The sequence below is a fragment of the Podarcis cretensis genome (assembly GCF_951804945.1).
Source record: "Podarcis cretensis genome assembly, chromosome: 2".
Classification (NCBI taxonomy): Eukaryota; Metazoa; Chordata; class Lepidosauria; order Squamata; family Lacertidae; genus Podarcis; species Podarcis cretensis.
Genome location: NC_137171.1, coordinates 109,989,978 through 110,013,017, shown reverse-complemented (window position 1 = coordinate 110,013,017; position 23,040 = coordinate 109,989,978). Strand labels below are relative to the sequence as shown.

Here is a 23,040-nt window from a genome sequence, read left to right as displayed (position 1 = left end):
ACCTGGCCTTGAGACAAGCGAGTTTCAGCTCCTGTTTCAGTTGTCGGTTTGTGGACCAGCTACTGAGCCTTGCAGCACGAAATGAAAGGAGTGCTGTGTTCATTGGCAAAGGGGTAGACACTGTTCAATAAAACGCTTGTGCAACTGATCAAACCTGCAAGTGCTATGGCCCTTGAGAAGTGCTGCTGCTGGTGGTGGTTGTTGTAGTGAGGAACCCCATTCCCTCAGCAGCAAGATACTGCCACTGCAGTGCATTGCAAAAGCAAATCCTCAAAGCATAGAAGCTTCTTGGAGGGGAGTAACCGAGACCCCGCAGAACAAACAAGCAGCAGCTACGCATATACTGCACAGGTGCTGCCTGGGGAAACCAGGACTGGAGTCTGACTCAGGAGAGGGGAGCATGGATTTGTGGGGACCTGTGCCAGCCAGGAGGTGAGAATCAGAGGCAGGGGAAGCTTCAGAGCTGGAGGAAGAAGAGGAAGAAGCAGGTCAGGCAAGTGAAGGGCCGGAGGCTTCCTGGGCCTCTCCTGCAACACTGTCTCCCAGAACCAGGAGCGAACGGATGTGGAAAGAGCAGAGGCAGCTTCCACAAAGGCGTAGTCTCTGACTGCATGTGTGCAGCCTGTTGTGGGGAGGTGCATAAGCTGGTGAAGAGGGCATGGCCCCCTGTTGCTGCAACAAGAGCGTAGAATAGCTGCCTAGATGCAAGGCTGGTGTGTGCAGGTATTTGGAGCTGAGGAAACTACTGTAAGTGTCAGCTTTGACAATGAAGAGCTAACTATCTTCCGTGGGCATTCATGTGGTTGACAAGATATCAGAAGAGAGAGGAAAGTGCCCTCACATCTTTGCTTGTATGTTTCGCATGGGCACCTCGTTGGCCACTGTTAAAACAAGCCACTCTTCTTCTTCTTCTTCGGCGATCACTTGTAGCCAAGTAAGTTTGTCTTCCATGAAATCAGTTTTAGCAGTAGGTCTGTAAGTGACTGTGGAGGCCAATTCTGGATCCACATGTCCTTCCACAGTGGAGACATTGGTGGGAGTTGATCACGGTGAGGGTTTGCCAAGTGTGCCTTCCTCTTAGCATGTTTCTCCCTTGTGTCCTGAGTTTGAGCGTCTTCAAAGCCCATGACACCTTTGGTAAAGGCTGTCCTCCAACTGGAGCGCTCTCAGGCCAGTGTTTCCCAGTTGTTGGTGTTTATATTACATTTCTTTAGATTTGCCTTCGAGAGAGACTTTAAACCTCGTTAACCACCAGCATTGTACTTTCCACTTTTAAGTTCAGAATACAGTGGTACTTCGGGTTAAGTACTTAATTCGTTCTGGAGGTCTGTTCTTAACCTGAAAATGTACTTAACCTGAAGCACCACTTTAGCTAATGGGGCCTCCTGCTGCTGCTGTGCCACCAGAGCGCAATTACTGTTCTCAACCTGAAGCAAAGTTCTTAACCTGAAGCACTATTTCTGGGTTAGCGGAGTCTGTAACCTGAAGCGTATGTAACCCGAGGTACCACTGTAGAGTACAGTGGTACCTCGGGTTAAGAACTTAATTCGTTCCGGAGGTCCATTCTTAACCTGAAACTGTTCTTAACCTGAGACACCACTTTAGCTAATGGGGCCTCCCACCTCCGCTACGCCGCCACCATGCAATTTCTGTCCTCATCTTGAAGCAAAGTTCTTAACCCGAGGTACTATTTCTGGGTTATCGGAGTCTGTAACCTGAATAATAATAATAATAATAATAATAATTTATTATTTGTACCCCGCCCATCTGGCTGGGTCTCCCCAGCCACTCTGGGCGGCTTCCATAAAAACCAAAAATACACTAAAATATCACAGATTAAAAACTTCCCTGAACAGGGCTGCCTTAAGATGTCTTCTGAATGTCAGGTAGTTATTTATTGCTTTGACATCTGATGGGAGGGCGTTCCACAGGGCGGGCGCCACGACCGAGAAGGCCCTCTGCCTGGTTCCCTGTAGCTTTGCTTCTCGCAATGAGGGAACCGCCAGAAGGCCCTCGGCACTGGACCTCAGCGTCCGGGCAGAACGATGGGGGTGGAGACGCTCCTTCAGGTATACTGGGCCGAGGCCGTTTAGGGCTTTAAAGGTCAACACCAGCACTTTGAATTGTGCTCGGAAACCTGTGAAGCATCTGTAACCTGAAATGTCTGTAACCCGAGGTACCATTGTAGGTGCTTTGGAAGACGATAATCAGGCATCCGCACAACATGACCAGTCCAACGTTGAAGAATCAAGCCATTAAAATAGATCCAGCAGTCTCCTTATGTTCTTAGGCTGTTGATGTTTGTGTGTCTTCTTAGTGCTTCTGGGCCTTGCCGCTCTGCTCCTGCTGTGGAAGAGCACGCCCAGCCCCTTGGAGAGATGTTTTGAGGATCCAGAATATGAGAGGCTGCTAGATATCGCTAAGGATGGGCTGGGCAAAACCGAAGAACCGAGACGGATTGCGATTGTGGGAGCCGGGGTTGCTGGACTTACAGCTGGGAAAGTGCTGCTAGACGCTGGACACAAGGTGATGGGGCCAGGGAGAAGGGGAGGCATTGGCAGGGTGAGAAGCAAGGGAGGTGAGGCAGGGGTTGCATAATAATAGCAATTTTTTATTTGTACTCCGCCCATCTGACTGGGTTGCCCCAGCCACTCTGGGCGGCTTCCAACATACAGTATATAAAAACATAATGAAACATTACACATTACAAAGCTTATCTGATGGGAGGGTGTTCCACAGGATGGGTGCCACTACCGAGAAGGCCCTCTCCCTGGTAGCCCACTTTCCTGTAAGTCAAGCCCAAATCCCGCCCCCTTGATTCACAGTCTTCAGCCAACCTTGCCCAAACTCTTATCTTGCTCAGGATGATTGGATTTAAAGACACAAGGCAGTCTTTAAGATCAGGCTGATCCAGTCTCTGAAGCAACACCAGAGTGGCCCTACCAAATGATAAAAAAATTGGGACAATGGTTTCTGCAAACGGGTTTGCAAGCCGGGAAAAGAAAACAATGGATGTGTATGAAATATGGATTGTTGTTTAGCCATCCCGTGCATATTCTGGGGGAAACCAAGGGGTTGCTTCCAGTGTGACCTGGTGCAGATGTAATCCTGATTTCTTGCAAACGACAGTTAAAGCAAGCACTGGGAATGCACCTGAATAGGAACCACAGCTAACCTCGGCGTATATGTAATGCTAAACCATGGTTAAAGGCAGTGCTTTTTTTCTGGGGGGTAGACATGCCCCTAAACATTTTGTGAATCCAAGTTTGGCCTCATTGAAGGGCACTATTTCAATATGAGTAGGAAAATGAGAGTACCCCTGAACATTTTTTTTAAGAAAAAAAGCACTGGTTAAAGCCAACAAGGGAGAATTTGTCCTCAGAAGGGATTGAGGGAAAAGGAAGAGGACAGTATGTGCCTTCCTGAGACTGTCTTCCAGTTTTCAAGCCCTGGTCTTTATAGAGCCAGGTTTACATTTCAAAGTACCAAGCCTGACATTGACACATGGCATCTTCAGGCAGATGCTGGGGACACAGCACTCTGGAAGGGACTATAATTGACACTTGCCCTGGGCTCCCATTTAGACAAACATTTGCTCCAGACGACTGGGCTTGCGAGCTGTTGTTTTAATTTTCCGCAGTGCTCCTGACACAGCATCCCTCCACTGTATTGTGGGAAATTAAAAAGGTGTCCCCCTTTCTGGTGCCTGAGAATACAGAGGATAGCCTTTCTTAATAATCATAATAATAATAAATTTTATTTATACCCTGCCCTCCCCAGCCAAGGCCAGGGGAGGCTCAGGACGGCTAACAACCAATAATAAAAACGAGTTGAAGGAATACAACTTAAAAACAACATTAAAATGCAGCCTCATCACAGGAGGAGAAAGGAAAAAAGAAAGAGGGGGAGGGAATCAAATTGACTCCAAGCCAAAGGCCAGGTGAAACAACTCTGTCTTACAGGCCCTGCGGAAAGAAATCAGTTCCCACAGGGCCCTGGTCTCATGAGGCAGAGCGTTCCACCAGGCCGGAGCCAGTGTTGAGAAGGCCCTGGCTCTGGTTGAGGCTAATTTAACTTCCTTAGGGCCCGGGACCTCTAGGGTGTTGCTATTTATGGACCTTAAGGTCCTCCGTGAGGCATACCAGGAGAGGCGGCCCCATAGGTCCGAGGGTCCTAGGCATAATGATATGGTCTCTACGGCATATACAGCTTTCATCATGGCGGCACCTGTGAACGTTGTACTCTCAAGATGTTCTGGACTACAGCTCCCATCATCCCACTCTGGCTGGGAGCTGATGGGAGTTGTATTCCCAAAAATCCGGAGGATCCCACGTCAGCGACCCCTGTCTTACACCGTCGCTTTCCTCAGCATAGTTTGGCAGGTTCAGGGGCAGGGTGGCTCCAATAGCAGCCTTACTCCTCTAGGGGATGCTGGCTCCACTTGAGACCCAGGTGTGAGTAGAAAAACAAGAGCTTCACTCAGCCTAGATTCCCCGTCTGCCTGCCCCCCCCCCCCTTCTCCTGCAGAGCAGGCTCATTCCAGTCCAATAACACGGATCAGCACGTTTGCTATATACTTTCCCCCCATCAACAGGGCCAACTGGCAGGGCTTAATTACTATTTTCTGCTGCAGGGCAAGCTTATGAGAAACAAATGAAAAAACTGGGTGGGCCACGGAGCGTGCAGTTGCACAAACCGCCAGGCAATTAAATATGTAGATGGCAGGCATGATCACTTCTTTTGTTGTTTTTGCAAATCTTGCAAGCCTCTCTTTTATCGGTGACCTGCCATGCCACAATGTGCAAGACATATTCAAGAGAATGGAGAAGGTAGATAGCCAGGGTGTGGAATGTGGCCCTCTGAGCTTCTACATCTGGCCCTCAAAATTCTCCCCGGCTACATCCCTGCATTAGGGATGCGGGTGGCGCTGTGGGTTAAACCACAGAGCCTAGGACTTGCTGATCAGAAGGTAGGCGGTTCGAATCCCCACGACGGGGTGAGCTCCCGTTGCTCGGTCCCTGCTCCTGCCGACCTAGCAGTTCGAAAGCACATCAAAGTGCAAGTAGATAAATAGGTACCGATCCGGCGGGAAGGTAAACGGCGTTTCCGTGCGCTGCTCTGGTTCGCCAGAAGCGGCTTAGTCATGCTGGCCACATGACCTGGAAGCTGTACGCCGGCTCCCTCAGCCAGTAAAGCGAGATGAGCGCTGCAACCCCAGAGTCGGCCACGACTAGACCTAATGGTCAGGGGTCCCTTTACCTTTACCTTTACCTTTACATCCCTGCATTGCACAAGTGGTTTTGCTTGGCTTGGTTGCATCTGGTTCAGTATAAAGGCAGCTTCCTATGCCATGCATGGGAATGGGGATCCAGAATATGTCAGGATCACCCATGTATTTTTGACCCCAAATCTGTTGACACTTTGCCAAGGAGCTAACCAAGGCACAGCAGTCTGGTTTCCCAACAGAGCAGTTGCCAGTGAGTCAGATCTCGTGGCTTTATTTATACAGGTGCATCTGTTCTGAAGCAGAGCTGTAATCATAACCAGAAAAACAGACCTTTCCCTCAGGGACCTTGGGTAATCTCTGACAAACAGTTCCTCCAGAATGTGACGTTTTCAAGATGTTAGCTAATTGAAAGCACCAGGCCGTGGAGCAGAATTCACCTACCTGTCTCGTGACCTGTTTCTCTCAATATTGTTTTGGAGCTAAAATTTATTCTGCTGTCTTCCCTCCTAACCCAGGACCAGACATCTGTAACGCAGCAGAGCATGCAAAGATCCTTGCGCACTGGTGTCTGTGGGCGTCCTGGTGTGTGCAAAAGATCTGTAGATCAGGACACTAATCCAGCACTGACCTTAGAAAGGAGAGCAAAGAAAGAGAGACCTCTGAATTTGCAGACAAAAGAGCGTAGGAAGCTCTCCTATGCTGAACCAGACTGAAATATACTCAGAGTCGAGAGTGGATTTCATGCTCTTTATTCAGCTCATAGTGGTGAGGAGGAATGAAAGTTTCCCCAAAGTATCTGCTTTATATACATTATTTACACAATGGGCTGCACGTGATTGGCTAATTCCGGAATTCTCCTGTAGGCCAATCAGGTTGTGGATTCACTTCCATCTGGAGCTGGATTGGGTGGCTCCTGCAGACCAATCATACTGCTGCATTGTTCTAGGACCAATCAGACTGCTGCATTCTGAATCCTATTGTTCTAGGACCAATCAGACTGCTGCATTTTGGATCCTATTGTTCTAGGACCAATCAGACTGCTGCATTTTGGATCCTATTCAACTCAGTACGTAACACAGACCCATGGTCCTCCTAGCTTAGGATTGTTTACTGAGCGGCTCTCCAATATTTCAGACACAGAGTCTTGTCAGCATCGGCCTTGAGCCAGTGCCACCGACTGGACTCATCCACTTCAGCCCCGACTGGGCCAGGCGAGCTGGGGTAGCACTTCCAGAGACCACCTTCTGCACAGGAACAGGTCAAAGTGCTGTGGACTCACAACTCAGAGTTGTGAGCACCAGATTCACTTCCGAAGACAGTCATTGCACAGCAGAGTATAGCAGAGCATAAACCACTCGGAGAACAGCTCTGTAGAATAACTACTTTTATTCTATCTACAGCAACTATTATAAAAACTATATACAGAGTTAAATGGAGAAGCTGGACTGCACTGAGTGTCTGCAGCTGTTCTTAGCAGCAACCTTATCTATACACTCAGTCTCTCTTTTTGATGTGAGGCTGGAGCGGAATAAGTAGTGAGCAGAAACCGCCCCCCTCCTCTCTGGAAAATCACCAGAGAACATCAGCAGATTCTTGGAATGGGAGGGGTGAAATCTCCTCAAGTCTTTCCCAACCGTACCCGGAGATGGCGGGAATTGAACCTGGGATCTTCTGCATGCAAGGGAGATGCACTGCTGCTGAGCCATGCCCCGTCCCCAGATCAAGTGGAAAAAACTTGACTTTGCTCCTGTACAGGGAAACCCCACTGAAACAAAGCAGCAATTGCAGGCGGCTCCCCACTCGACTTGCACACAGCTGCATATAGGCACCCACCTAAGGGAACAGTGGTGGCTGGGAGGCAGAGCAGCAGTTGCCACTGCCTGCTGATTGGCTCTCTCCCTGGAAAGCAAGCCAATGGCAGCAGTGGTGATTAGGACAATCAGCTGGCTGTGAAATTCGTGAGGAGCTAGACTCTTGGAGGGAAAGGAGTCTTGCCCACCAGCCCTCCAAAATCCAGAGCCAACACTGCTGGCATCTGCACCCTTCCAGCTGTTCTGTGCCTCCCAAGGGGAGTCTGCCCCAACCACCAAAGAAGAGCCTACACCATGGGTAGGCAAACTAAGGCCCGGGGGCCGGATCCGGCCCAATCGCCTTCTAAATCTGGCCCGCGGATGGTCCAGGAATCAGCATGTTTTTACATGAGTAGAATGTGTCCTTTTATTTAAAATGCATCTCTGGGTTATTTGTGGGGCCTGCCTAGTGTTTTTACATGAGTAGAATGTGTGCTTTTATTTAAAATGCATCTCTGGGTTATTTGCGGGGCCTGCCTGGTATTTTTACATGAGTAGAATGTGTGCTTTTATTTAAAATGCATCTCTGGGTTATTTGTGGGGCATAGGAATTCATTCATATTTTTTCTCCGGCCCCTCACAAGGTCTGAGGCTCAGTGGCTCGGCCTCTGCTGAAAAAGTTTGCTGACCCCTGGCCTACACAATACAACCCAAACTCCAGCAGTGGCTGAATGCGAGTCAGCGGTCGCATGGCTGAAAAACGCTGCCCAGTCCTTCCGACTCAATGAACTCAAAGCTGATGTTCCTGCAAACTTGGCCATTTTGAATCTGCACAGTCCCCACTCTCTAGTAGCATCTTCTACAGAAAGATGCTTCTTGCAGTTTGTGTTTCAATAAGATATCAGCAGGGTCCATTTCTTCTGCCCTCAGTGCCACCAGCCTAAGTCCATTCTGAGAGCAGACTTTACCCCTGAGCTTGTCCATTTTGCCAGTCCCCAGTATGGGCATCAAGCATTCCTCAACAGTGTAACTTCCGGGCAAACTTAGCAGGTAGAACACTCAGGCTAAGTAATCTGACAGCAAGTTGATAATTGCCCTTGAATAACACCAGCAGATCCAACGTGGCAGCAACTTCTGAAAGGTAACAGCCAATATCCAAGGCTTGTAAGTTTTAATTACAAACTCACCGGAGATGAATGAATGAAATCAGTATGAGTCACCAGACATCTCTTGACACCTGAATCTGCTGGTATGATATAATTTGCTTAACCTGCCTAGAATAAGGTGCCAGTGACAGATCGTCCAGGGACTACAGCTCCCATCATCCCTGACCATTTGCCATGCTGGCAGGGGCTGATGGGAGTTGCAGTCCAACATCTGGAGGCTGAGGAAAGCTGCTATAATCAGGACTATAAATATTGGACTGGGTATTCTCATAAAACAAACACTTTGGCCTTTTCCCATGGGGACATTCTTCAACATTGTTCAGTGGAGGCCATTTTGCAACCACTGCAATTACAGTTCTTCTTTTGCCCACCCCCCAGGTGACAATTCTAGAAGCCAGCAGCTGTGTGGGAGGCAGGATGGAGACTTACCGTGATCCCGAGGGGGGCTGGTATGTGGATTTGGGCCCGAGGCGCCTGCCTTTCAGCCACAGGTAAGAAGGGGCAGTGATATTCCCATGGTGGTGTATGGCTGATAACATTTGATGGAGGGAAAGAGAGTTGGTATGACAGCCACCTTCAAATGAGAGCCAGTGTGGTGTAGTGGTTAAGAGCGGTAGACTCACACTTCTCTGAAGTCTCTCAGCCTCACTCACTTCACAGAGTGTTTGTTATCGGGGAGGAAGGGAAAGGAGAATGTTAGCCGCTTTGAGACTCCTTCGGGTAGTGATATATCCAAACTCTTCTTCTCTTCTTCAAATAGAGGGAGGGCTGTCACATAGGAGGTGAAAGGAGCTTGTTTCCTGCTGCTCCGAAGGGTACGGCCTGAAGCAATGGATTCAAAATGGCAAGAAAGGACATTCCGACTAAATATTAGGAAGAGCTTTCTGATGGTAAGAGCTGTTTGACAGTAAAACAGACTTATCTCAGAAGGTGGTGGACTCTCGTTCATTGCAGGTTTTTAAGCAGAGGTTCGGCGGCCATCTGTCAGGGGTTCTTTAGCAGCGATTGCTACGTTGCAGAGGGTTGGTCTAGATGACCTTTGGGGTGTCCCTTCTAACTCTGCAATTCTGTGATTCAATGAGAACAAAATCAAGAACAAAACTGAAATGAGTCTGACGGTAAGATGCCCGTCATCATGTCATGCAGCATGTGCAGAGATGGGAGGCGTTGCAATTTTAGGGGACCCTGTGGTGTGCAGTGGATCCCTGCGGTCACTAAATCTTAGAGTTGGAAGGGATCCACGGGTCATCTAGTCCAACCCCCTGCAATGTGGGAATCTCAGCTAAAGCATCCATGACAGATGGCCATCCAACCTCTGCTTAAAAACCTCCAAGAAAGGAGCGTCCACCACCTCTCATTGGAGTCTGTTTCACTGCCGAACTGCTCTTACTGTCAGAAAGTTTTTTTGAATGTTTGGCCATTGCATACTCCATTCATTCATTTATTTGCATTTGTATTGTCTCCAAGGAGCTCAAAGGGGCCTCCATGGCTCTCCCCTTCCCCATTTAATCCCCACAACAACATTGTGAGGTAGGTTAGGCTGAGAGGCCCAGTGAACTTTGTGGCTGAGTGGAGATTTGAACCCTGGTTCCCCAGGTCCTAGTCCGACACTCTAACCATTACACCATGCTGGCTCTTCCGCACTACAACTTCCCCTGCACGATCAAAGTCAGCAGAAGTTGAGTGTCCAGTTTCAGAGGGAGAGAGCATGTGCTGCCCTCAGTCCCCAAATGTAGCACCTTTCCTTTCCCCCATAGAAATGGATGACAGCCATTCCCCCATATGTCAGGATGCAAAGGTACACTGACACGACTGGGTAAGAGTTGAACCTGTTCGTTATCTCTTGCTGATCCTGGCCATTATGAATTCAGCCTTTCTGTTTCTGGGGCTGTGCTTCTTGGTCATGCTAGAGTGTGAAAGAATATTTGGAACCAGCTTTGGGGGGGGGGGAAGAGACAGACAGACAGACAGACAGACAGAAAGAAAGAAAGAAAGAGAGAGATTGCTCCAGCAACAGGCCATATGATTGCCAAGTTGCAAGCTAGAGATATTCCCCTTTTAACTTTGTTTCCGCTCTTGAATCAGGAGAAGAGACAGTTGGGGCTTCCCCCTGTTTTGTTTTCCTCTAGTCCACACCCTTTCCCACCTGGGATCCAGCTTGTTACAGCAGGCGTGGGAGGATACTGGGGGGGGGGGAGAAGCCACATCCATTACATCTCCTATTCCAGCAGCAGAATTTAAAGGCAACTCTCCAGGTTGCAACCTAGCCAGTGACTGTCCAGTTCTGTGGGAGTGGGAAGCTCCCAGAGGAAGTGATAAACTTTCAGCACCTTGGACAGCTCCAATGAGTCCTGCTAAGGCAAGCGGCTACCTGAAATGTTGTCTGTGCAGAGAGCTAGTACCAAGGGAAGCCTTGTGTAGGCTGATCAAACCTATTAGGCTCTGTCAGCCTAGAGGCGCTGGCCTGGTATTTAAAGGGCCCTCAGCTTATTTTAAAGTCTTTGGCTTCTGTGAGGTTGGGACAACAGAAGTATTGGAGGGAACCCTGCTTCTGGGAGGTTGGAAAGGCAGAGATACTGCAGGGAATGGTGGCAGGCCTGTGTTTCCAGAAGGCCTCTGGTGTGTTTGGGTTTGTTTGTTTTTTGCCTGTTTATCTAATTTATACCCTGCCCTTCTTCTAAGGAGTCCAGGGTGGCAAACATGTATACAATTTAAAAACAGGAACAAAGAGAAATGTTATAAAACAGATCAAAACATTTTTAAAAAATTTAAATGTTCTAAAAGCAACTGCAGTGAAAAACACACATCCATCTCGAGTTTGCCAGGAACAGTATTCTTCAGACACCAAATTCCTGTGTAAGCAGGAACCTTTTCAAATCCCTCCTTGATGGAGACAGGAACACCTCACTGTGTAGCACATTCCACAACCTGGGGACCACCACTGAAAAGGCCCTGTGATGGATGAGGACCAACCTGTGAATGAGATGCTGGTGGTTCTCTGAGGAAGTTTCCTGAACCCTTTCCTTGTCAATGTTCTCCACCTTATACAGTAAAGTCTCTGGTGGGACATGGGTCAGACCCTGGCAGACCGTGGCAATGGAACAGGAGGCACAATAAGGGAACAAACTATGAAGAGAAACTAAACACAGGAAATCAAAGACTAATGGCATAATAAACACACCCCTTTATGTTTAATACCCATTCTTCCCCTCTGTTAACCATCCTTCCTCTGACTCTTCCCCTCTGATCCACCCATTGGCTCTCTCTACCTCCATGCAGAATTGTCCGGGAATATGTTGCAAAATATGGCCTGAAATTAAACCATTATTCAGATGGCAATGGCAACGCCTGGTACCTGGTGAACAATATCCGAGCCAGAGTCAAAGAGGTGGAGAAGAATCCAGACATTCTGGGATACCCTGTAGATCCCTCCGAATGTGGGAAGTCTGCTGTGGAGCTGTATTATGAAGCGTTGAAACCGGTGAGTTTCTTTTTGTAAACCGCTTTGAGGTGTTTTTTTTAAAAAAACCATCAAGTAGTGTATAAATTTTATGAAATAAATGAGAGAGTGTGTGTGCATGCGTGTGTTTGTGAACACAGTTGCCAACAGATTCTGGATCTACACATCCTTCCACAGTGGGGACATTAGTTTCCGGGTGGGAGTTGATTACGGTGTGGATTTGCCAAGTGTTTCTCCCTTGCATCCTGAGTTCGAGTGTCTTCAAATGACACCTTTGGTAAAGGCTGTTTTCCAACTGGAGCACTCGCAGGCCAGTGTTTCCCAGTTGTCAGTGTTTGTACTGCATTTTTAAAGATTTGCCTTGAGACAGTCTTTAAACCTCTTTTGTTGACCACCAGCATTACGCTTTCCATTTTTAAGTTCGGAATAGAGTAGTTGCTTTGGAAGACGATACACACACAGACACACAGACACACACACACACACACAGAGAGAGAGAGAGAGGGGGGGGTCTGTAAAGGGGCATAGTTGTACACAGTGGTGCAGGAGGGAAGTGAAATGTAAGAAGTCTCGACAGTGATAATTCAGTTAGACCTAGAATATATGGGTGGCTCCCAACAAAAAAAATAGCAAAAACACAATGCAACATCAAACACTAAAAACTTCTCTAAACAGGGCTGCCTTCAGATGTCTTTTAAAATCACATAGCTGTTTATCTGCTTGACATTTGATGAGAGGGCATTCCACAAGGCGGTTGCCACTACTGAGAAGGCCCTCTGCCTGGTTCCCTGTAGCCTCACCTCTTGCAATGAGGAACGACCAGAAGGCCCTGGGAGCTGGATCTCAGTGCGAGTGGAGATGCTCCTCCAGGTATACAAGGCTGAAGCAGTTTTTTATTTATTTTTGTTTTTATTTTATGTTGTAAACAATGTGATATTTGGCTGAAGTCTAACATCATCATCATCATTATTATTATTATTATTATTATTATTATTATTATTATTATTTAACCTTCTGTTTCTCTAAACCTGAGGTTGATGGGGAGAAAAGGAGGACACACTTTGCCATTCATAGTCCTACAATAAACCGTCTTCGTTTGTGCCCTTCAGATAGAAGAGGACTTGGCGAGATCAAACTGCAGCCATGTGCTTGAAAAATACGATGCCTGTTCTCTCAAGGTGCTCGGTTTTACTGATATACATGGGTGATATTTGCTGTTCGTGGCACGGATCTGCTTCTCCCTCTTTTTATATATACAGTGGTGCCCCGCAAGACGAACGCCTCGGAAGACAAAAAACTCGCTAGACGAAGGAGTTTTTCGTTTTCTTAGCCGCTTCGCAAGACGCATCTCCTTATGGGCTTGCTTCGCAAAACGAAGCTTGCCCCGCAAGCTCCGGGGATAGCGCGTCTTCCCCGCTGTCCCCGGACCTCTTTTGAACCAAGGGGCGGCAACGGGGAGAAGCGATTCTCCCCGCTGCCCCTTCCCTTGCTTTAAAACAGGTCCGGGGACAGAGGGGAAGGCGCGCGCCTTCCCCTCTGTCCCCGGAGATTGCGGGGCAGGCAACGGGGAGAAGCAATCTTCTCCCCACCGCCCCTTGCTTTAAACAGGTCCGGGGACAGAGGGGAAGGCGCTCGGCGCTTCCCCTCTGTCCCCGGATGGTCTCCATAGGAACGCATTGATTGATTTTCAATGCATTCCTATGGGAAACCGTGCTTTGCAAGACGAAAAACTCGCAAGAAGAAAAAACTTGCGGAATGAATTAATTTTGTCTTGTGAGGCACCACTGTATTACATTACTTTGTGCAACTGAGAGCCCCATTCGATGATACACAAGACATGGAAATGCTCTTGCTTGTGCAATGCTGTGATTTGCATCTCTCCAGCCCCATCTCACTTTACTGGCTGTTGGAAATAGCAAAGGGACACAGAGCAGTGGCAGTTCCATGTCTGGTTTGGCACTGTTAAGTGCAGACCTCTCCATCCATTCATAATTCATATGAGTCTGTTCTGGCCAAACTAAACTACAAGCATTGGCCCAAGTTCATGTAGGTTTGCAAAAACCTTGCATTTCTGCCACCAGGGGGCAGCAGAGTGCTACCATGTGTATAATGACTGCAATAAAAAAAAAGCCAGTTTGTTTAATTGAATTCAATTATTTCGAAACATTCAATTTCAAAGTCTAGAGTACAATTTTTTAAAAGTCAACACCTGAAATTTGGATTTTGGAATAAAACTCATGCTTTGAGAAGTGGGACGGAAAATTGTTAAGCTTTCACAAGGAAAACTCATCATTTGAGTTTTGACATTGAAACGTCTATGTTGAAATTTGGAACACGGTTTTCAAAAGTTGTTAGCTTAGTTGTTTTTAATTTAGGGTATACTGCAGCCTTTGAATTTTAGGCAAAGATGTGTTTAAGCTCTATCAATATTTCCACTTGAGCGCAGCCATATTATTCTTCATATACTCTTCCACCTTCACAGGCATATCTGATCGAAAAGGGAAATCTAAGCCACGCAGCCGTCCGAATGATTGGAGACCTGATTAACCTGAGTGCGGAGTTTTCCCGCAGTTTCATTGAATTCCTCCGAGAAGTTTTCCTGTTTACCCGTGAAAAGAGGTAATGAAAGCCGGTTGCATAGGTGCTGGCTCCCTGGGAGAAATTCCCCATGAAGGGGAATTTACTTTTCAGTACTCTGCTAAACTGGGGCACGGGTGGTGCTGTGGGTTAAACCACAGAGCCTAGGACTTGCTGATCAGAAGGTCGGCGGTTCGAATCCCCGCGACGGGGTGAGCTCCCGTTGCTCGGTCCCTGCTCCTGCCAACTTAGCAGTTCGAAAGCACGTCAAAGTGCAAGTAGATAAATAGGTATCACTCCGGCGGGAGGGTAAACGGCATTTCCATGTGCTGCTCTGGTTCGCCATAAGCGGCTTAGTCATGCTGGCCACATGACCCGGAAGCTGTACGCCGGCTCCCTCGGCCAATAAAGCGAGATGAGCGCCGCAACCCCAGAGTCGGCCACGACTGGACCTAATGGTCAGGGGTCCCTTTACCTTTTTATTCTGCTAAACACATGGGAATGGGTGAAGGGATCAGAAGGTGTGGAGGGCCTGTGTGAGCAATCCCACTCCCCTACCCACATGTCTGGGACATTTCGAGAGTCGAACGGACTTCCAGAACGAATTAAGTTTGAGAACCAATATTCCACTGTATATAAATTCAATAAATAAATAAACACACACACACACACACTCCTGGTAGTTGAATGAGCATGTCTAGCAGAAATGACTTCTCCAGTCTTTTCTTGACCTCCAGGTACGATGAGATCGCTGGCGGGTTCGATATGCTGCCCAGGGCTATTCACCAGTCGCTCCCAGCTGGCACCGTGATGCTCAATAGCACCGTGACGGAGATCCTCAGAGAAGGGGACACGGTTTCGGTGCTCTACCATCCTTCCAGCTCCCTCGCCTCGCTGGGCACCATCCTGGCTGACTACGTCATCGTCACGTCCACGGCAGAGGCCACACGCCTCATCCGCTTCCACCCTCCCCTCTCGCCTGCCAAGACCCAGGCGCTCCGTTCTCTGCGCTCCACAGGAGCCACCAAAGTGGCCTTGGCCTGCGCTAAGAAGTTCTGGGAGGAAGAAGGAGAAGAGATCTACGGTGGAACCTCCATCAGTGACCTGCCCTCCAGGATCACCACTTACCCCAACCGCAACTTCTCCAGCGGCCTGGGGGTCATCCTGGGCTCCCAGACTTACGGGGACGACTCGGAGTTTTTCGCCCCCCTCAGCCCCCAACAGGCTGTTGAGGTGGTTCTGAGGGACTTGTCCACTATCCACCGACGCCCCCTGGAAGAGCTGAGGCATCTTTGCAGCCGGTGGGTGGTCAAAAAATGGAACTTGGACCCCCACGCCATGGGGGCCTTCACCCTCTTCAGGCCTTACCAGCTGAGCGAACACGCTGAGGCCCTCGCCCACAAGGAGGGGAGGGCCTATTTTGCTGGAGAGCACACGGCTTTGCCACATGGTTGGATTGACACTGCAATGAAATCAGCCCTGAGGGCAGCCAGGGATGTCCACCGGCACGCAGGGGCACAGGGCTGTGGTCACCAAACAGGCATTTTTGGTGATCAAGGGGATGGCTCAGAAGTTTGTAAACCTCCTTGATCCGTTGTAAGGCTATGCCGCCTTTAAAAATTCAGAAGCAGTGAGTAAATAAATAAAGGTGACTCATCTGAAACGTTTTCATCAGTGTTTGAAAACACATGTGTCAGGGCTGCCCTAGGTCCCAGCTCACAAAGGACCAACGCCGGTTCTTATTACATACAAAAGTCTTTATTCAAGTTCAGTTTCGATTTCAAAGCCGCGGCGCGCAGCTCTACGTCTCAACTCTAGACCGCTGAAGCTCCGTCTGAATCTCCACCCCCCAGACACCAGTTTAAGACTCTAGCCTTGCTCCACCTCCTCCTCTGCTCTTTCCTCCTCTGGGTCCGCCTGTCCGCTGGGGTGTTGCCCTTTCTGGACTCTTCTGACGCTGAGTCCCCTGAGTCTTCCCCCTCCCTCCGGTGGGCTTTAGGACCTGGCTCCCAATCCGTGCTTCCTGCTGTCCCGCGCGCCTGTACATTTGAACTTGGCGCACGCGCCCAGCCGGCAACCTTCCTCCTGACCGTTACACTGCTCCTGTCACTGCTTCCCCCCTCGGGGGGGGGGCTAGCTGGACCTGACTTCCCCTCCGTTCCCTCACTCTGCGATGGAGGCGTGGCCAGCTCTGACTCATTTTCTCTCCCTACTGGAGGAGACGCTGGCCCTGATTCATGGGACTCTTCCCCTCCACTCCGCTCTGGTGGGGGAACTGGTCCTGATCCCCCACTGCTGCTTTGGGAATCCCCGCTGGCCCCTTGCTTCTGGTGTGTCCCCCCTGGGACCCCCCTTGCCCTGGCCATCGGCGCCCCCCTCTGGGAATCTTCTGAATCGCTGGAGAAGCTCATGGAATCTCTCGGGCCACTGTCATACTCCCCTACGCTGCCCTCAGATTGTTCCCCTTCGCTCTCCGTTTCCTCTCTCCCCTGTGTCTCTGCTCCTGAACCCCTGACAACATGGAATATTATTCTGTATGCCCTTGCGAAACGGTTCCCCTGCTCTTTTAAGTTGCCCCCACTCAGGCCTTTTGAATAAGCCTCTACCTCTGAGTGCACATCTTCGGTTTTTGTCAGTCAGGTGGGGATCTTCCAGATGTGGCTTTGCAACGCTTCAAATTGACCTCCGTCGCCCTTAGTAATGTTACCACGTATCACATAATCAGATGTGTTTGGCTGCGTAACACAATAGAAGTGTCATGCTCGCCAGTTGGTTGGGATCATCCATGTGACTCATCTAGGAAGCGTCCTCCTCATTCTTGCATGCCTCACTTGATTGCAGCAATGTCATCAGATACCTAATTTGTACTAGCTAAGTGACGACATCCTGTTTTTGCTTTGACCCTGATTGGCTACTCTATAGACCCATGTGGCCAATCCAGGGTGGAGAAAGCATCAGAAAACTCTCTCTCTGTGTGTGTATGAGAGATTATCAAGCCACTGCTGTGGCTGTAGAGGCTGATACGGGAGAGACATGTTTTGTTGCAGCTAGGGCAGATGAAGGTGTCCGGTTGTGCTGCGGCAGGTGCTTCATGGCACATCTTCTTTCTGCAGTCCTTCCAGCAATCCTTCCTCCTCTGGTCACTGCTGTTATGCATCAGATCACACGAAAGCGAGCACTTTGGGGCTTGCATATTTCTCTGCTGTTGACTTCCTACCTTCCATTTCTGCCAATCTTTGCCTGAGATAATTCAGTGTGAGAGAGAGCCAATGTGGTGTAGTGGTTAAGAGCGGTAGTCTCATAATCTGGGGAACCGGGTTCGCTTCCCCGCTCCTCCACATGCAGCTGCTGGGTGACCTTGGGCCAGTCACACTTCTCTGAAGTCTCTCAGCCCCACTCACCTCACAGAGTGTTGGTTGTGGGGGAGGAAGGGAAAGGAGAATGTGAGCCGCTTTGAGACTCCTTAAGGGGAGTGATAAAGCGGGATATCAAATCCAAACTCTTCTTCTTCTAATTCAGATGTGGCTGTTGCAACATGAGGGCACTGGGGCCATGCCTAAGAAAAGCAGGCGATATCGCTCCCATTTATTGATAACCAGTTGTGAAACCTGCCACACCAGATCCTATAAAACAGCCCTCCCCAGCCCCAGCAAGCAGCCAGAGCAGGCGAGGGCAGGGCTCCTGTACCTTTAATACTTGGACTAATTTATGGTAGGTGTAGCTTTAAACTCTCATCCATGTAAGCTGTCAAAAATTATCCATCTAAATGCCTAAACAACACCCTTGGGTCCTGAGCATCTGTTTGCTCTACAAATGGCATTGGGACACCACAACATTTATTGCACCATGGGGTGTGTTTCGTCATGCCCATTTACTGGGTGACATTGCCCAGCTCAGCATTGACAGAAAGGTTGCTGGTTATGGTGGAAGCCAGGTAGACAGAACCCACCTACCACTTCAGATGTCCCAGGATGTTGTTGGTCTTCGTCAGGCTAATGGTGAGGCCTAACTCCCTGTGGGCTTGGGCGAAACAGTCCATTAGTCTTGGCAGAGCTTCCTCAGAGTGCGCTGTCATCTGCAAACAACAACTCTCAGATAAGGACCCGCCGTACTGTCAAAGTCACATTTTACAGATCAAACGAAGAACTCTGGGATACCGACACATTCTCATATTGTGCATGATGCTGAAGCTCTCTTAAGATTCACTTTAAAGCTGAAATGAAAAATGTAGAGAGAGAAAGAAAGAAAAATTAAACTCACAAGGCTTTTTTTTTTTAAAGGAACCTGCAGGCACCCTCCTCTTGTGGAATGTTTAAAAAGTTAAACTATTAAAAGAAAATAGTCAACTTCTTGTGAAGGTTTCGAAGAAATGTGGATCAGTTTGTTTTATTTAGGAATCTGTTATGTACTGAACTGAATAGGATCCAAATTGCAGCAGTCTGATTGGTCCTAGAACAATAGGATTCAGAATGCAGCAGTCTGATTGGTCCTAGAACAATAGAATCCAGAATGCAGCAGTCTGATTGGTCCGCTGGAGCCACCCAATCCAACTCCAGGTGGAAGTGAATCCGCAACCTGATTGGCCTACAGGAGAATCCCGGAACTGACCAATCACGTGGGGCCCATTGTGTAAATAATGAGGAACTTCGATTCCTCATTACTATGAGCTGAATAAAGAGCTTGAAATCCACACTCGACTCTGAGTATACTTCAGAATCCCTGTGTGCTCCTTTAATTATTTTAAGTTTACAAAACTCAAGAGCATGCTCAGAGTCTCTCAGCAGTTAAGGCTTAACTGATCTGGAACAAGTTGATCCTGTGTATGCACTCTGCCATAATTACATGTCTCGGACCAAGCTCTATATAAGCCAACTTTTGCAAAAATAACATATTTTTCGTCCCATAGGACGCTCCGTCCCATAGGATGCACCTAGTTTTTTGGGGGGGAAATAAAGGAAATTCCCCCCCCCTTTATTTCCCCCCAAAAACCAGGTCGGGGAAACCGAACCAGGTTGAGGAACAGCGGGATGGCGGCGCTGCGCCTCCCTGCTGTCCCCCGAGCTTGTGGGGCTGGCCGATGTCTGCCTGGCGCGAGGGGCGCTCTGCTTCAGGGCGACCCGCGCACCAGGCGGCAGGCTGCTATCCGCAGCGAGGGGAGCCCTGCGGGGAACTCCTGCAGGGCTCCCCACGCCGCGGATGTCTGCCCGGCGCGAGGGGCGCTCTGCTTCAGGGCGTCACTCGCGCCGGGCGGCAGGCTGCTATCCGCAGCCTAGACAGCCCTGCGGGAACTCCCGCAGGGCTGCCTAGACTGCAGATGTGTTCCCGAAGCGCCGGGCGCTCTGCATTCAGCGCGCCCGGCACTCCGGGAAGCAGGCTGCTATCCGCAGCCTAGACAGCCCTGCGGGAGTTCCCGCAGGGCTGCCTAGGCTGCAGATGTCTTCCTGAAGCCTAGAGAGCGAGAGGTATCGGTGCACATGGACCCCTTTCGCTCTCCAAGCTTCAGCGAAAGCCTGCATTCGCCCCATAGGATGCACCCAGATTTCCCCTTCATTTTTGGAGGGGGAAAAGTGCATCCTATAGGTCGAAAAATACGGTAATAATAATCCCCACAACAGCAAGCTGGGAATGGACTTCAACTCAGTGGATATGCATGCAGATGGTACTAGGTACAATTGCCACTGGCATGTCCAGGTTGAGCTGGGATTGCCCCCCCCCCCCTGAAATCTTGGTGAGCTCTGCCAGTCAGTGTAGACAATATGGATTTAAATGGACCCAAAATCAAACAGCTTCCTATGATCCACAAGGTGGTCCTCTGGAAATCAGAGCATGGTTTATTGGTGGGCTGCCTTCTGCTCACTGCTATGTTATGCTCAGTGCATTATTTGCCCAAGTCTTCCTTGGGAAACACAAAAGGAGATTCCCTAGATTACTCAATAACCTGTGATTGCCTTATCACCTTCCGTCCAGGGTGGTGAGAAAAGGCCATGATCCATGATGCTATGTCACATGATAAACTAGGCTCTGCATAGTTTCATTCCATTTGTGGTTTCCCAGTATGCAAGTATGTTGTCTGGCATCTTGACAATCTTCTTTCGTCGTTTGGATTTCTTTAAAAATAACAAACGGTTGTCAGGGAAGGCTTGAAAATGTTTGGGTTGCATCTTGGCAGAGGAAGATCAGGAAACAAGTGCAAAAGGGGTTGCCACTGTTTTGGGCAGTGGGGGGGGGGGGACTCCAAGGTTTTGTGCCACTCTGTGCTGCTGTTCTTAAAAAGCAGAGACATCACCTTGCCAACAAAGGTCCGTATAGTTAAAGCCATGGTTTTCCCAGTGATGTATGGAAGTGAGAGCTGGACCATAAAGAAGGCTGATCGCCGAAGAATTGATGCTTTTGAATTATGGTGCTGGAGGAGACTCTTGAGAGTCCCATGGACTGCAAGAAGATCAAACTTCTCCATTCTGAAGGAAATCAGCCCCGAGTGCTCACTGGAAGGACAGATCCTGAAGCTGAGGCTCCAATACTTTGGCCACCTCACGAGAAGAGAAGACTCCCTGGAAAAGACCCTGATGTTGGGAAAGATGGAGGGCACAAGGAGAAGGGGACGACAGGGGACAAGATGGTTGGACAGTGTTCTCGAAGCTACCAGCATGAGTTTGACCAAACTACGGGAGGCAGTGGAAGACAGGAGTGCCTGGCGTCCTCTGGTCCATGGGGTCATGAAGAGTCAGACACGACTAAACAACAACAACAACAACATGCTGCTGTTCACAAAATCTTGCAAAGCTCACCCGGCAGCTTTCTTCCCTAAACTGAAGAGTCTTTCCATATGGTCCCCATAGCTTATATTTCAGCTGGAAGCAGGAAATGCCTTGCCTCAGTGAATTAACAGTGAGGCTTTTCCTCCTTCCCCACTCAGCCATCAAGAAAGGCTTAGTCCATCGCAGCGGTGCTATATAAAAACAGAAAGGTGAAACTGATAAAAGACTGAGGACCATCTGTGCAATGCTGCTAGTGGGATAGCTATGACCTTACAGATAAATAGAGCACATTTTGAAAAGGCATTCATGTTTATTGTTGCTTTATTACACCATCAATGTGCATATCGCTTGAAAGCATAACAAGACAGTCCCTGCCCCCAGTGAGCTTACAATCTAAAATCCAACACAGGGAAAACAACAGCAGAGCAGAAGCAATGTGTGCTGGAGGCCTTGTGTAGACCATGGAAATCTCTCTTGTTACAGGTACTTAGATTGGCAGTAAGTAATGGGGATTTGGGAGTTGTGCTTGTAACAATGAGTTACAATCCTAACTATAGGAAGGCAGCATAAGTAAGGTCATCGTTGTTGTTGTTTAGTCGTTTAGTCATGTCCAACTCTTCGTGACCCCCTGGACCAGAGCACGCCAGGCACTCCTGTCTTCCACTGCCTCCCACAGTTTGGTCAGACTCATGTTTGTAGCTTCGCGAACACTGTCCAACCATCTCGTCCTCTGTCGTCCCCTTCTCCTTGTGCCCTCCATCTTTCCCAGCATCAGGGTCTTTTCCAGGGAGTCTTCTCTTCTCATGAGATGGCCAAAGTATTGGAGCCTCAGCTTCAGGATCTGTCCTTCCAGTGAGCACTCAGGGCTGATTTCCTTCAGAATGGATAGGTTAGATCTTCTTGCAGTCCATGGGACTCTCAAGAGTCTCCTCCAGCATCGTAAATTGCCCCTATTCCAAACTTGGTTCAGAAGCTCCTACTGCCAGCTGAGACAGCTGGTGAGCATGGACCAAGCTGGGCCCTAGGCCACATGACTCAGTCTCTCCTTGCCCCGTCCCACTCCCGAAATGCTTCTTTTGCGGGATTCATGCTGGTGTAAATCATGCTGACGTAAGTTTTTCAGGCAAAATGCTGAGCTGGGGTAATGGACTTACACCAGCATAGCAGACCTTCCAAGTAATCCTTATTTCCCAGGGACAGTCCCAAATTTACAGAAGCCGTCCCCGTTTCTGATTTGATCCCAGAATGTCCCGCTTTTCCTTAAAGGTAAAGGTAAAGGGACCTCTGACCATTAGGTTCAGTCGTGGCCGACTCTGGGGTTGCGGCGCTCATCTCGCTTTACTGGCCGAGGGAGCCGGCGTACAGCTTCCGGGTCATGTGGCCAGCATGACTAAGCCACTTCTGGCGAACCAGAGGAGCGCACGGAAACGCCGTTTACCTTCCCACCGGAGCGGTACCTATTTATCTACTTGCACTTCATGCTTTTGAACTGCTAGGTTGGCAGGAGCAGGGACTGAACAATGGGAGCTCACCGGATTCAAACCGCCGACCTTCTGATCAGCAAGTCCTAGGCTCTGTGGTTTAACCCACAGCATCACCCGCTTTTCCTTAGAACATCCCTATGTTCATCGGAGAAATGTTGACGGGTTTTATGCACTGAGCTAGGATCCTAGAACAATAGGCAGGTAGAATCCTATAATGCAACAACCAGATTGGCCTGCAGGAGCAGCCCAATCAGGCTCCAGGAGGAAGTTAATCAGCCTATTGGGTCAGGAGGATCCTAGAATGCAACAACAGTCCAATCAGGCTCCAGGAGGGAAGCGGAGTCAGCCAATCACACTAGACCCATTGTGTAAATAATGTATATAAAGCCTGAAGTTCGGGGGGCCGGGGGATTCAATTCACTCAGCATATAACAAACTGTATGGCATAGGTCCTGCAGTTTGGATTGCTTTGTTATAATATCTGAATGGTTATGGGTTCTTCCCCCATCCCTGATTTACATGGATTGCAGAGCAATTGTACATATGAAAACCAGCTCCTGGAAGGGCTTCTCTGAAAG

At 49.0% G+C, this 23,040-nt stretch overlaps 1 protein-coding gene and 1 long non-coding RNA gene across 6 annotated transcripts in view; one reads left to right on the top strand and one right to left on the bottom strand.

The window, feature by feature from the left end:
* LOC307208612 (L-amino-acid oxidase-like) overlaps positions 1-15,883 on the top strand; it is a 29,915-nt gene extending 14,032 nt beyond the window's left edge. For 4 of the 5 annotated variants that reach the window (XM_079963397.1, XM_079963399.1, XM_079963400.1 and 1 more), the window contains 6 exons: positions 2,318-2,526; positions 8,562-8,674; positions 11,463-11,664; positions 12,753-12,821; positions 14,126-14,262; positions 14,940-15,883. In XM_079963397.1, the coding sequence (XP_079819523.1) occupies positions 2,318-2,526; positions 8,562-8,674; positions 11,463-11,664; positions 12,753-12,821; positions 14,126-14,262; positions 14,940-15,810 (1,601 nt within the window). In that variant the 3' untranslated portion in view covers positions 15,811-15,883. The remainder of the gene's footprint in view (positions 1-2,317; positions 2,527-8,561; positions 8,675-11,462; positions 11,665-12,752; positions 12,822-14,125; positions 14,263-14,939) is intronic. The other variant, XM_079963401.1, reaches the window with a different exon arrangement.
* LOC307209191 overlaps positions 8,817-23,040 on the bottom strand; it is a 32,425-nt gene continuing 18,201 nt past the window's right edge. The window contains exons 2-3 of the long non-coding RNA XR_013835402.1: positions 17,681-18,433; positions 8,817-8,894 (exon numbers count right to left, since the gene is read on the bottom strand). This is a non-coding gene — a long non-coding RNA (uncharacterized lncRNA). The remainder of the gene's footprint in view (positions 8,895-17,680; positions 18,434-23,040) is intronic.